At 38.0% G+C, this 14,995-nt stretch overlaps 1 protein-coding gene across 2 annotated transcripts in view; it reads left to right on the forward strand.

Moving 5' to 3' along the window:
* The window catches only part of PLEKHG1 (pleckstrin homology and RhoGEF domain containing G1), a 126,927-nt gene that overhangs the window by 25,191 nt on the left and 86,741 nt on the right, over positions 1 to 14,995 (forward strand). Inside the window, exon 3 of one of the 2 annotated variants that reach the window (XM_066315472.1) lies at positions 11,838 to 11,912. In XM_066315472.1, coding sequence (XP_066171569.1) covers positions 11,864 to 11,912 — 49 coding nt within the window. In that variant the 5' untranslated portion in view covers positions 11,838 to 11,863. Of the gene's footprint in view, positions 1 to 11,014; positions 11,913 to 14,995 lie in introns of those variants that run through there. The other variant, XM_066315471.1, reaches the window with a different exon arrangement.

Below are 14,995 nucleotides of genomic sequence, written 5' to 3' on the forward strand. Positions count from 1 at the left end.
ACCCCCCCAAATTTTCATTAATGATACTTCACTGCAGTCACCAAGTTAGATGGACTTTTTTTTTCTCATGTCTGTGGGTAAAAAAAGCTGTGACAAATGTGTTTCAGAGGGCATGCGTAAGTAGGTTTGTTATGCATGGCTGTACTTTGGCTAGTCACTCAAATGGCAATTTCTGGAAAAGCCAACTGAGTATTACTTGCCTAATAATTATAAAGTCCGCATCTAAACCTCTCATTTCAGCAGTAATGCTGTACTCGGGCAATTGCAGTTGAAGGAAACACACAAATGAGCTTTTTAGGAGCCCATTCTCCTCATGGTGAATGTGTGTCTGAATCTTCCCTTATAAATGTAACGGTGTCACTGTGTGTCATGGAGACAAAACTAATGAAAGATCCACATATAAAGCAATAATTATCCATTATTCTGGTTTTAAGTAGGCTTCCCCTTCATGAACATTGCCCTTGTCAGCAATGCCAAACCAAACATTCCTTTGTATCTCCCCCCATCCCTCCCTGCTTTAACTCTCAAAAAAAGTTTACAGTTGAAGGGGAAAATACCATTCTCTCTTCTTTACTTGGAATTAACATTGTTTAAGAAAATTTTTAAGAAAGTAAATGGACTTTCTGGACAGTGCTGACATTTTTGTCTTTCATCAGTATGACCTAATTCTGAAAGTTCTGTGGTTTTCTTCTACAGTGAGGTCTGAAGTTATTTCTTTGAAAATATGCAGTGAATCCAAACATATTACAAGTACTTTATGGAAGAGGTGTATCAGCCTAATGGGAGTTGATGCATACTAATTTTTCAGCTGTTAGCCCAATTGGAGGAAAAACAGCACTGCTTTAAAAATACATGCACATAAGAGAATAAATTTGTGATTTTAATTTGCTGCAGAGCAGTATTTTGTGGTTTGCTGTTTTTTTGGTTTGGTGTTTCGTGGTTGTAGGGGGAGCTTTTTGTGGGGGAGCTTTCTGAAACATGTTTAAGTACAGAGAGGAAATATCCCTGAGACAACTGACTTTGAATAGCATTTTTTTGTATTTATACTCTCAAAAAGCATTGGGCTGTTCTGTACTCTTGGAGTATTTGCTTTTGGATGCACCTTATCTCTGTTGTCAGGGTTTACATTGCATACTGGTTACATGACTTGAGGAAGATGTCATTCCCTATCTCAGTGCCTTGACTTTGGCCCTAGACAGAGTTAAAATACATACAAATTTCGTTCTTCCCATAGATAATAGCTTTTTACTGACCTTAAATATAAAGAATTTCTCTGTAAGAGGTCTGTAAAGTTTTAATTTAAAATGAAACAAGCCCCAGGAAAACCTTCATTATTATCATAGTCCTGTGATTTGAAGAGAAACTGCTGTGCATAATAGAGACAGCCTGATGATGTCCTTACTAAGTGGATGGCAAGGTTGTTTCCTTTCTTCTGATGAGTAAGTGTGACAAAGTTAGTGAGCTTTAGTTGAGTGTCAAGAAATTTCCTGAAACAGAAATGAAAAATACGAAAAGGAAGTGTCAGAGGGTGAAATGCCTGCAGACATGGTAAGATTGTTTCTACTATTGTTAGATCCAATTCTTTCAACGTATTGGAATTAATTGGTATGTTACCCATCAGTGTAATATTTAGTCAGCACATAGGACTGGATTCAAATTAATTTAAGGCTTTCCATATTATAGTTTATTTTCACTGTTATTTGACTTGTTTGCTGTAGTTGGATTCCTTGGGCTCCAACAACAGCTTTGCTTCCTTGCAGTCAATGTTTTGATTTTATTTCTTCCACTGCTTGAGCCTATGGTGAAATGATGCATTTGCCCATCAGTGGTCTTTTCCAAGATGATGTTTAGTGATACCTAAAGCACAGGCATCAGGTATAAAGAGAAGTATCTTTTTAAGTGCTACACAGTCTCACTAACAAAAACACAATTTGGAGGAGGCTAACAACCCATAAAAGCAGGTACCAGGGCCTCTTTACTATATATGCCAGATGCAAGTCTGAAGGGTTTTTTGTTTGTTTTGTTTGTTTTTTCTTGTATAAGAGAGAAATTGTAATAAAAGTTGATTGCTAGGATGCTAGCTGGGTTATTGCTCATTTGCTTGTTTGGTTTTTTAAATATCTGTGAGCAGAGTGGAACAGCAGCAGCAGTCCTTGTCTTTAACCAGAAATCTTAAAACTGTAGTTGCTGAGAACCAGAGGCTGGAATATGAAAAAGACTAAAGAGGGACAGAATGTGAAAATGACTGAAGAGCAACTCTTGGCCTGTGTGCATCTCTCTGATTGTTTAATAGCCAAATCAGCATCTCTCCTAATTGTAGCAAAGTTCAGAGCTTTGAAAGGAATTTGAATAATTCTGCGATAGACAATGCTGAAATTCTTTCCTCTTCAGTTTCCTTTTCTTAACCATGTGCACAATAAAGCAATCTCTGCTATTGAAGAAGTTTGACAGGTTCACATCCAGCTCTGAAATGTTTTGGAATTTTTTGTTTGTTTGTTTGTTTATTAAGCCAGAACTTTTGTCCCAGTAGTGAGGTTTAAGCTCTGTGGCTCACTAGAAAGAAATGATAGAATGGCTTTGGTTGGAAGAGATCTTAAAGATCATCTTGTTCCAACCTCCCTGCCATGGGAAGAGACCATTCCACAAGACCAGGTTGATCAGAGCTCCATCTAATCTGGTTTAAACACTTCCAGGGATGGGGGCATTTGCCACTTTACAGGGCAACTCCTTCCAGTGCCTCACCCACAGTAATATATTCATCTAAACCTCTTCCCTTTCAGCTTGAAGTAATTCTCTCTTGTCCTGTCACTACATGCTCTTGCTCTTACACTACATGTAAAAACATCCCTCTGCAGCTTTCTCTGAAGGGAATAGGTTTCCTTCACATACTGGAAGGTCACAGTTCGGTCACTCTGAAGCCTCCTCCAGGCTGAACAACCCCAATTGTCTCAGCGTTTCCTCCTAGGAGAGGTGCTCCATCCTTCTGATCAACTTGATGGCCCTCATCTGGACTTTCTTCAACAAAGTACAAGACCTAATGCATTTGTAGTTGTATTTCTCTTGAGAAAGATGCAAGAAGAGGGGATGCTAGTGACCGGTCAACATACCTAACATTGATTAAAAAAAAAACCCAAAAAAACCTTTAAACTTATTTTTCCCACAAAGTCTGAACAGTTACCTGGAGTGTGCAGCTGGAAGGGTGAATGGTGAACAAGGCAGAAGTGCAGCTGTAAACCCAACATTCAGAGACTGTATTTAGGGTGACATGGTAAAATGACACTGTAAATTCAGTGTCAGAGAATTTGTTGAGGGGAAAGTCAGGTATTCTTTTCTGGCAACTCTCAGGGTTCTGGCCATGAGTTTGGCTGCTGTCACAGTTTGGCTGTTGACTTGGACCCTAAAATCCTGTAGTCTCTTTAGTGGTGTAGCTGGTGTATGTGCATAGTGCTTTCTGCACTTGGTATATGCATTACTGAAGAGTCACAAATTAATGGTGCTGGAAGTAAGCTCTTGTAATAAAGATGTTGAACTGTGCATTCTTGTCTATGTTGAGGCATTTGGTTTATTTTCAAATAGATTTGCTTCAAATTCAGTTTTCTTTGTGTGGCCCTAATTAGCACTTAGCAGTAGAAGTAGTATTATCTAAAAAATGAAATCAGAAAACAATGTAAGGAAGGCTCAGTTAGAAGATTTTATCTCTATCTTTCTAAGTGTCAATGAAGAAAACTATGCTGTTGGTTGGTTTTTGCAGAGTAACTACATGTAATGTGTTACACAGGGTTCTTAATTTGCTCAGAAAATGCTTTGCTTAGAATACATTGTGTTCTTCACTATATGCTTCTTGAGTAGCAGATTTCTTTGAGCAGATGACAATGGTATTTTGTGATAACGATAGCTGTTCTTGGCAGCTACGACTTGCTACTGCTGTACTCACAACCTCTGTGCTGAGACTTGCCTCTAGGTCCCTAAATATCTTGGGACTGACCTGCTCATCCTGCTTTTCCTTGGTTTTCATCAGTGTCTGTCAGGCATGTCCTGTGCTGAGCCACTTCACCTAAGTCTGTTTTCTCAAGCTTAGATTCAAAAGGAAGTGTCTGAAGTGACAGACCTTCCGTATGTAAGTGAAGCATAATCTTTTGATGGATTTTTTCCCTTTGTTCAATGTGGGGATTTTTAACTTTAATTAAGACCTGGAAGAGCTGCTGAGATTAACTGCACTGTACAAAGGCATGAGGGAAGCGATTTGTGTATATAATTTGAAAAACGCCCAGTGCTTTACAAAATAATTCTGCTCATCCTGCTTGTGGGGAATTTTGAAATAAGCAAAAGGTGGCATAGTGGCTTAGCTGTCGGGCTACCCAACCCCAAATCCACACTCGAGTGATGAGCACGACGATTCAGAAGGATTTTCAGCCCTCTCCTGGCACGCTGACCGGGAGGCAGACGGGCTGTGCTGCAAAGCGCTCAGTTCTGTCTTCCCGCGGAGCAGCGAGTGCCACCTGCGGGAGCTCTGCGGGAAGCGGTGCCTCTCGGGCAGCATCCCGGGAAAGCGCTGTCGCGGCTTCCCAGCGCCGCACCGGGAGGAGCTGGGTTGTTCTCTGTCACCTTTCCGTCGCTCAGCGTGTCTGCCTGCGTTGAGCAAAGCTGCGTGTACAGAAGAGAACATGCTAAAAAAATATTTTCAGAAATACTCGTTAATGGTTCGTTTTTACAGAAAGGTACAAATGGTTAATTATACTAAGGAATTTCCTACAAACTGCACTGAGATGACTTGAGTTGGAAAGAGTTTCTGCTGTGCCGAAAAACTACTGTGAGCAGCGCAGAGTTAATACATACATGCAAGGAATACATACATTTCACCAATTAAAGTGGATGCCTTCCTGCTTAGGCTTTGAGCATATGCTTCACAAGCATATTTGGGGAGTGTCAGTCAAGGTTTTGATCCCTCTTCCTCCTCCCCCAAGACCCTGTGGGGCGTTTTCCTCTTTGTTTCATTTGGCCTTTAGAAGCAGTATATGCTGTTTTAAGTGAGGAGCCTTGCAACGTGGTTGGACACAGACCAAACTTGGAGTATGGCTCATCTTTTCAGGAAGTTCTAGACAAAGTTTGACTGTGAAAATATTGTGTCACATTCCCTTCTAAGACCTCACATCCGGTGTTACTTTGTAAAAAATATGCTGTCTTGCCTTGGAGACTGAAACATGATGATTAGCTGCTGAACTTGATCTTTTAGTGAGTTTGGAAAACCATGCCCAAAACCTTGGAATAGCACTGGGAATGGATTCAGAACTATTGGAGAGATGGGAGGAGGGAGAAGACATATGTGTAGCAGTTAAACCACAGAGGAGTGAAACCACAGGCTGATCATTCCTTACATTAGAACATTTATGATGTTTCTCACGTTCAAACATGGTAAATTACAGTAAACCAGAATGAGAGTGACAACGAATTCTGTGATTTGATCTTTGCCTGCTGGCAAAAAGTTAAGTATTTTAGATTGGAGCCGCAGTATGGATGGATTAGCTCCAGAAACTAGGCAGAGGAGGCTGTAGATGAAATAAGTTTTGAAGAAGTGGGCAGGAGAGAGAATGATGTTACTGTGGTGTTACTTTAATCAGTGGGCAAATGGGTAAAGAAGGTTTTGCTCCTTCTTGCTCATATAGATCAGAGGGTCTTGTTTGGATCAGCACATCTCTTGCTGCATTTGTCTTAAGTGTCACAGTTGCTGCCTTTCTGTGGAGAAGAAGGTGAAAGGATGACCTGGTTTGGGAATATCGGCAAAACAGGTAGCATCTTACCGAGAAAAACCATAAAATCTGAACCCCAAGCTCCAGCAAAACCACTCAAAGCTGGAACATTTTGGTATGTGTTGATGTGCAGAGGGGAAAAGCCAGGAAGATTTTTGTTGGATATTATTATAGAAGGGAAGCTGTAACTCACTCCCACATCCACAGTGCTGCTGGAGGGGAATGAAAGGGACCATTAGAATTCTGTGCAATTTTGAAGGAATAACTGTGAAGTTGAAATAACACTTGAATCTTAAACAGGTACTGCCGTATTACTTAGGAAGGCAGTGGGGTGGCAGTGAATAGGAGTAGAAATGAGGGCTTGGTTTATGTCCTCATAACTGCTATCTCTTAGGTCAGTGTTATTTCGGGTTTCCTTCAGTGTCACTTCTTGGTTCATGTGAAAGAACTGTGTTAGTGCTAGCATATTAACTTGTTTTTATCATTTATGTGACCTGGGATCAAAGCTATTCTCATGGGGTTCAGAGCAGCAATGCATCTGCTCCAGAGGGGATTTTGTAGGCGAAGAAATGCCAAAAACTAGATCAAGGACAGATGTCCTTATTCTCTAAAAAAGATAATATGCAGTGTTTAACAATGAAATGTCAAAGTCTGAGTGTATTGATGTGAGTATGAATTTTACTGTAGCCATCCTTGGAGTTCGGGGTTCATCCTGAAACCTGAGAATGTGAGTGCTGGTTTTGGGGTTCTGTAAGTTGTCTTGCATTCAGAAATGCAACATCCGATACCCTTCATCCAAGAAGGGTGGCCATCTGTGCAGGCTGTCTTTGGGCATCCAATTTTCCTTATTTGTTTATAAAACATTTCATATCAAAACCCCTGCTAATACCTGTTTTTCTGTTTTATTTCTATCCCTCTTGCATGTTTGTTAGTTTGTTTGGGTTTTTTTGGGTTTTTTTATTGCAGCAGGAAGAACTCATCTAGATACTGTTTAAAAATAAACCAGATAGCTTTTCTGTTAACTGCACATGTAATGTAGGATTTCAGGACTTTGGTCGTTTTACACTTATTGATGTGTGTATAAAGCACTGACTGTTTAATCTGTAAAAATTGCTAAAATTGTTTGAAATTGTTAATATTGTAAGAAAGCATGTATTTTGATTGTGAATAAAATCATCACAGCAGACATTAGTGCTGATTATGCCTATCGAAGATGGCAGAAAAGTGCAGTGTCTGTCATTGAAAAGTGACTGTATTTGACAAGCTTTTGAAGAAATCCAGCCAACTTTCTTAAATATGATCACTCTCATCTATTTGGAACAGATGTAGACTAGGGGCCAGGGGTTTGACATGAAGGAGGAGGTTCAGTTTAGATTTTGGTTAGCAATGATCGTTGCTCAACATAAATACATAGTTGGGCTCCATAGTTACATCTGCAAACACTCCTGTGATGAACAATAGTCTCTTTCAAGTGCCTTGATGCTTTTTTGAGATTATAGTAATAAATTGCTGAAAGAACAAAAGTGTCTTCTCTCCAATGAAAATTTGTCCGTGAAACTTTAAAACTGAAAATCCTGATACTTTGATTAACAGTGGTTTTGAATAGTTGGAAACCCTTACTGATGGTTTTCTTTTATTTGGTTTGGTGGTGGTGTTTTGTTTTGTGGGTTGTTGTTGTGGTGGGGTTTTTTTTGTTTGTTTTTTGTTTGGTTTTTTTCCTTTTTTTTTTTTTTTTTTGCAAAGTACAGTAAATTAAAGAGACAAGAAATATATTTTTCTGTGAAACACAAGTAATCTATATTTTGTGTGAGCATGCTTTTTTAAAAGTACTTTTAGCCACCCATGTGCTAGAAATTTGAATGTTTTACTAGTTCACCTACAGCACACTATTGGTGTTTAGATGCTGTGTTTAAAGGATCTTATGTTTTTCATAATGCTAAAGCTGATTTGCAGTTTTCAGCAGCTCAGGGTTTTAAAGGCAAATCAATCTACTGGAAGGAGCAAAATATTTCTTGAACTAGGACCTCCCAGAATGCCTGTTTGGGTGGCCCTAGCTGATTATGGCCCATGAAAATGCATGGTCATACATCTGACTGGTTTTGGTTGCTGTTAAAGAGTTTTGCTTAACTGAGAAATGTAAACAGTACAGCTGTGTTTATTCATAAATTATCAATGCATATGTATTTCAAGTTCTCTTACTGGGATTTCTGTAAAAAAAATGCTCTAAGCAGTAGGTTGCAGTTTTGACTGATGAATTCAAAAATACAAGGTACCTCATGGACAACTAGAATAGCTGAGCCTGATAATTCAGAGTCAATTAAAACTACTTCAATAATTACATTGCAAGGGTATGTTTTTATAAGATGCTTAAAAACTTTGGGATACTACTACTACTAAGATTGTCTGGAGAAGTGGAAGTTATATGTATAGAAAGTGAGCAAGCATTATTTCCTTTTACATTTACTAGCAAGCTTGTACCCCAAATGCTGCTTTTCTACTGGATTTTACATGAGTCCAGCTTGGCTTTACTGCAGAGAGAAAGAGAGATTTAGTTTCCTTGTCTGATGAATAGTTTTTGTCAGAGATTTCCTTCCTAGATTAAAAGGAGGAACTTTATCAATAAAGGAATGCTCAACATTGACTTATGTTTTTTTAATACTTCAAAACTTGGTGTGTTAGAGAAAACAAAAGCACAGTTCTGTATTTCTTTTTTTTTAGAAGGTTTTTGTATATTCTGCAATTTCTAGCAATAGCATTGAACTGGTTTGCATTAATGAGACAGAAAGGGGGAAAGGTATATTTTAAAATATATAGATTTGTGTACTTTTTAAAGAAGTCATAAAATACTGTTCTGTACCACATTACTGGAACTCAGTTTTCAGATGCAATGTTTTCAAATGACAGTGAATTGGAAAAGTGTTGAAGATTTTGTCATGTTTGCACCTGGTTGTACTGTTCTGGTACAACTAATCTCCTGTAAGCGTTAGAAAAAGCAGCAACAAATTTCAGACTGGTTCATTATTGAAAACCATTACAGAGTGACAAGAATATTTGGGGAGAAAAATTCTTCATGTAAAGGGTTTTTCAAGCATTGAAATAGGCTGGCCAGGGAAGAGGTGGAAACACCATCTGTGGAGATACGTATAAGGCACATAGATGTGGCACTTAGGGACGTGGTTTAGGGGTTGACAGTATCACTTTAGCAGCTGGACCAGGGATTTTAGAAGTCTGAGAATTTCTAAACATTGTTCTGAAGATGCAGTTTTCTAGGCACAGAGGCTGTCTTCCTTTAACCTGTTGTAACTGTGTTAAGCCACCCTCGCTATCATGTTTTGTAATGCAGAGCTGCTAAACTGGTAAGTCTGTAGAAAACCATTAATGGGACCGTAGTTTTTAAAATTGCCATGGATTATCCAGGTGAGCTCTTGAAACAGAGTTATTGTAGCTGTGGCAGGTCTGAACCTGTTCAATAAATACCTTGGTTTGTGTGCAGTAATTGAATGATCCAGCTTTCAAGTTACTATTCCATTATTAAAAATGACAAGGTCATTCAACGCCCATTTGAATCCCACTTGGTTTTGTACTGGGAATGATAGGTCATGCTCCATAGCAAGGGATAAGCACAGGAACTCCATTAAATTCGGATAAATGACTGTTTGGGTGTGTCTTACTTGCAGTAAAATTGCTTTCTGGTTTTGAGTTTTGATAACAGAAATGCAAGGCTATCACTTCCTGAGGAGGCCAAGTAGAAAAGGCTGGCCTACTTTAGACAAGAAAAAATTTGACTTATATAAATAAAAATCAGGGCAGAAGAGGCAAGGAAAAAAGTCTTTTTTTCTTGCTTGTGTTTAGGACCTTTACAAAATGCTGGTAAATAAGCCCAAAATTATTTCTGAGACTACTGATTTTTTTTTTTTTTTTGGTCATTAACATGTCAGTGAGTGACTGTGTGAGTATTTTCATGGTGAAGTTTACTTAACATATTTACTTCAAGTCTATGCAACTCCAATCAACCAAAACCAGAAAACAAATATGTGGATATCCATGTTTTTGCCATTTTAAACATATTGTTTCCTGAATAAGTGATATGAGGTTATTTACTTAAAATGTAAAATTTAAAGAAAACATTTTTTGTATTTTAAAGTTAATCACAGAAAGTAAATGTAGTGCTTGTTGATTAAATTTCTTGTTTCAAATACATTGTGCGATAAACTGGTTCCTATCTACTAGTGAATCACTGGATAACTGGAATTTGATTTATAAACTGGTGCAATGTTCAGAGAATATGTAGTGCATCACTGAATGCAGAGGGTTGGACATGAGCTTGCCAAGTTTTAGAATTAGTTGGTGTATTTATTCTAGCCATCTGCTTAGTGATGATAAGCATACATGATTAAATTTGAGTAATTTGTTTGAAGAACAAATTTGTTTTTTAATTGTCTTCTGGAGAGCAAGTTCTGTTTTACAGCAGATTTTTAAAGGAGTTTGGAGACCTCTAGGTGTTTATAGTTGTTTAAACCTCTGTTGTGGGCACACTTGTTTCTTCAGTTTGTGGCACTGTCCAGCTGTGGTTTATGAACTCATAAACCCAGACCTTCAGGTGGATAAGCATTAAAGTTATTAATTTGGGGGAGTTAGAGAAGATCTTCAGCTAGCTCACAGTCTTCACTATATGTACTGTTGTGTGGATGAAATATCTGTGTTAAGAACAAAGTAATTACTGAGTAAGACATGGTGGATTTTATCTTGAGTAGAGATGAATTGGCTGATCTAGAAAAATCATATGTAGTAGAATTTTCATCAGCTAAACAGAAATTAATTTCTACCCTAAGATGTGCTAGTGAATTATAGCCTCACGTGTGTCTTATGTTTCTAAGTATTATACATATTTGTGAATTAAATATGACAAATATACTTGCCTTGGATAACACACATGAAATACTATTTTATGACTTAAACAGCTTAAGAAATCCTACACATTTTGTGTTAGTTTGGTTGTAATGTAAACCTAAGCTCTTTTTTGGATACTAGGGCAGAAATCTTCTCATTTTATGTCTGAGGATAGGAGTCAAAACAAGCTATATGAATTTGAAAGCAAAGTAATTTAAGAAGGGAGGAAAAAAGGGCCATTTATTTCAGTTCTGCTTCAGGGATATCCAGGGAGGTCTCCCATAACTCTGGATCTGATGGCTGTCTTGAAAACTGCATGCCAAACCATCTCTTTGCCTCAGTGTTGTTAGAAAGTAGATGATTCCTTCATTAGGAATTAAGGCTCTGCTGTGAATAGTTCCAATGCTGTGCACTCTGAACAGCACTGAGCTGTGTGAATTGTCAGCTGAGGTGAAGTCCCTGTCCCTCTTGGCACAGAAACTCCTTCAGGCAGAGAATCATCCTTGTTCAGATTTTTCTTGTCTTGGTGCATCCTATCTGATCTTGAGGTTTCCCTGTGTAAAATGGAGTGTCAGCGTTGCTGGTGATGGGAAAATATTCAAAGGTGCTAGAAAGGAGGATACAAAGGCCAGTGTGTGGTGGCCACATGTTGACCACTGGCCAGTACCACAGAGGGTACATAAGGTTGCTGTAAGAGGAGATGTGTTCACTGCCTTCCTGAGAAGCCTTTTCTTTCCTGTCCACTGCTGTGCTGGAAGAAATATTGATGCTCTACAGTGTAGTAAATCTTTAAGTTAGTGGGATTTTCTGTTTGATGCAGGCTGATGTGACGCTCCAGATGGTCACTCCGTGGTTAACTTCAGCAGTACCTGAGTGTAAGCAGCTCTTCCATCCCAGTTCATAGACCTCTCACTGGAAATTAACTGAGGCAGAAAAATGAAATCAAAGACAAGTTCACCAGATGTAATTAGTGCTTTCAGGTATGAGAGGGGCCTTTTGTGCGTGCCTGGTAGTACAACCAGTTGAATGGTATTGCAGTTAATCCTAAGAGAGTTTTTTCTGTTTACACTTCTTACATACAAAGATAGAAGTGATGAAAGCTGAAAACCCATCCTTCACAGGGGCCGTGGAGCAGGGGAATGCCTTACTGAAATGTGCTGGTTTTGATGGAGAACTCTTTCTTTGCTTTTTGTCCATTAGGTTTTACTAAGTCTGCATCTGCAGAGATGCCAGATAAAACACCAGGTGCTACAGAGCCTGTGCCCAGAAGTGAAGGTTAGTAGTTTTCTTCCTTTTTTTTTTTGTTATTACTGGGGGAGGGGAAAAAGAAAAAAAAAAAAAGCAGCTTTGGGATTCTGTGGAGAATTTTTTCAAGTTAAAAACTGAGTTTCCCTTACTGGCCGTAAATTGAAGAGAGAGCTGAATTAGTATAATATATGGATGTTTATCTTTGAATAACCTCTCCATCCCTCCCTAGCCCATCATCCATGATAGTACTAAAATATATAATAATGGAGAAGGACCAGTGCACTGCTAGGGTTTCAGCATTGGAGAAGACGTTTTGTCCCATTTGCTAAAGAGATCTTGTTAACTGAAGCCATCTCTTTTTTGTGTGGCATACTTGAGTTTCAGAACCAAAGCTGACATTTAAGATGTGGGTTGATTGATACAAGGAGCAATTGTCTGTGTGATTTTCACTAAATCAGTGGAATCTTTAAATGCTCAGTCAAACCATTTTGTTTTCTCTCAAGGTCTTTTAAATTCCCAGATCTGAAAGTCTGGAACTTGATTTCAGGGAAAATTCATTCTTTGAAAACAATTGTAACCCTGCTAATTTGATTCTTTCCCCAGTGTCACTGCTGGATGTGTCATTAAAATATTTTATAAAAATTTGCTATTTCATGTGAAGATTGTGAGGTGTTTCTGACAATATTGTGTCAAAACTATAGTAGCTCTTGTACATCCTTGCTTTCTAGATCTACTGTCCTCACACAAGGGCTTTATTAATTAAAATGTGTGGTTTAGTTTGAATAAAGCTTACAGTTCAGGCTTTTTTATTCTGTGCCTCAAGACAGACATCTCAAAATTTAGTTTTAAATATTTTCATGGATTTTGAACCTCAGTTTTGGCATTTGAAAGGCATGGAGGAATGTGCTGCAATAATGATTTCAAGAAGTGCATCAATAATAGTAGAGAAAGACATTTCACTTCCTGTAAAGGGTATTAAATTATGCTTGACTGCAGAAGGCCTTTTTAAAATTTACTGTAAAGCTTAACATGTTACTGGGAGAACTCTGCACACAAAAGGAGAAGCAGCTGCAGCTAGTCTTTTAAAGACTGAGCTCTCTTTGATTCACACATTGTGTGTCATCCTTATTAATAAATACTTAGGCTAAAAGCATTGGCGTAAGTCCACTTGAAGCAAAAACCGACAATAAAATGTAACTAAATAACTAACTAACTAATAGCTAATTGAAATGATGAGGTTATTCTGAATCTTCATTTTCAAATTGCCGTTGTCATTGTATTTTGTTATGATAAGAGCTCATGATGTTATTCCAGAGTCCCTATAAAATATCCTTGCTCCTTAATTCAGTTGGTTAGAGCAGGATGCCGATAATGCCAAGGTCAGCTTTGATCCCTGTGTGGGCCATTCACATAAGAGTTGGACTTGGTGATACTTGTGGGTCCCTTCCAACTCAGAATATTCTCTGTGATTCTGTGTGTGTGCTTTAACAAATGCAGTGTTTACTGAAACAAAATTTCATTTAATCTGGATGATTTGTTTTTAATTGCTCTTTTAAGAACTAATTTTTAGATGTTAAAAAAAAGGTGAAGTAATGAATAGTAATGACTCTGCACTTAAGAAACCTGTTTTTATGTTTTGATGAAAATGCTCTACTATAGATAAAACATTCTAATGATACAAAATCATGAGTGCTGGAAGTCAATGAGAATTTGTGTTGGTTTATTGTAATAAATACATTCAAAGATGTTCTGATAATGTTTACTGAAAAAAATGGTCAGGCATATATATCAGTGGCTGCTGCAGCATGGATTTACAAGATAAACTTCCATAGTAAGTATAGTAAGTCTTTGATCATATATATCTCTATTTACTTAGTATTTATACAGCTAATTGATACGTAGCAATGTTTCTCTGGTATGACTGAGTCAAGATTGAGAAGTGGGTGTTTCATTTCTTGTGATTAAAATATCAGTGCTCGTTATGTGCATAAACATTTATGTGAACTTTTGCAATTATTTCCAGAAATCATATCATCTTATTACTGCTTGGTTTCTGTTTTGGTTTGGTTTTTTCCCAAAGAAATATTCTTTCAGTCATTTCTTTCCCAAAGAAAGTCTTTCAGACTTTCAGTTAAAAGAAAAGAAAAAGGTGTATTTGTTGTTACAGGTTTCTAACAATTAACCTCTTATGATCATCAGGGTCAAGTTGGGTTGAGCAAGGTGTTGGCAAGTAACTGATTATCTGGAAACTTTGAAAAAGCCAGTGTTGCTTTAACCTAGCAGTGCCCCTCCCTGCCCCTGACCCTCTGCTCAATATCCTCCAGTTAAGCCATGCAGCACACGGGAGCAGACATTGAAAAGGAGTTTCCTGTAATTAAGTTACTGTAACTTAGTCCTTGACTCGAGGGTCCCCAGTGGGTGGGCAGACTGTTTGCTTTTCTGCCACCTCTTCTGTCAAACCTTTTAGAGTCAACAGTTGTATTTATAAATGTCAATGCTTACTTTGTGCTATCAGGAGAAAAAAACCCAGGACCTGGAGATTTGGTTGTTGCAAAGATGGAAGTGTGTGCATATCACACAGGGAAAAATATTTTTCAAGAAGCTTGTCTAGCTATCAAGGAGTGGTAGACAAACAAATTAAAACAAAAACCTCCTACCATGATCCACGTATAACTATTTCTTAACTGTTTTCCTTTGGCAAAGCTATTATATTCTATTTACAATGGATGCATTTAGAACAATGTACTATGTCAATACCAGGAAGTGGATTGAGTGTATTTCTGTTTTAGCTTGCAAAGGAATTAGCATTTGTTCTGCTTGTGTTTGCTGAAAAGTCACTCTTAAACTTCTGGTAGAGTTAACCACTGGAAATAAGGCTGTGACAGGGGTACCCCACCCATTGCACAAATTCCTCCTCTCTCCTTTAGAGAGGCCGCTGTGATTCATGGTGGCTGCTCATGATGGTATCTGGGGCTGAAGAGTTACTTATTTGTAAAAATTTAGGGGAATAATTGTCAAATTCTTTCATTTCAAATTATCTGTTTTGTAGGATTAAAACTTTTTCTAGCTTAACAAAATTCTGATGATACTGAATATTTTGTCATAAAATA

The sequence above is a fragment of the Sylvia atricapilla genome, chromosome 3 (genome assembly GCF_009819655.1).
Source record: "Sylvia atricapilla isolate bSylAtr1 chromosome 3, bSylAtr1.pri, whole genome shotgun sequence".
Classification (NCBI taxonomy): Eukaryota; Metazoa; Chordata; class Aves; order Passeriformes; family Sylviidae; genus Sylvia; species Sylvia atricapilla.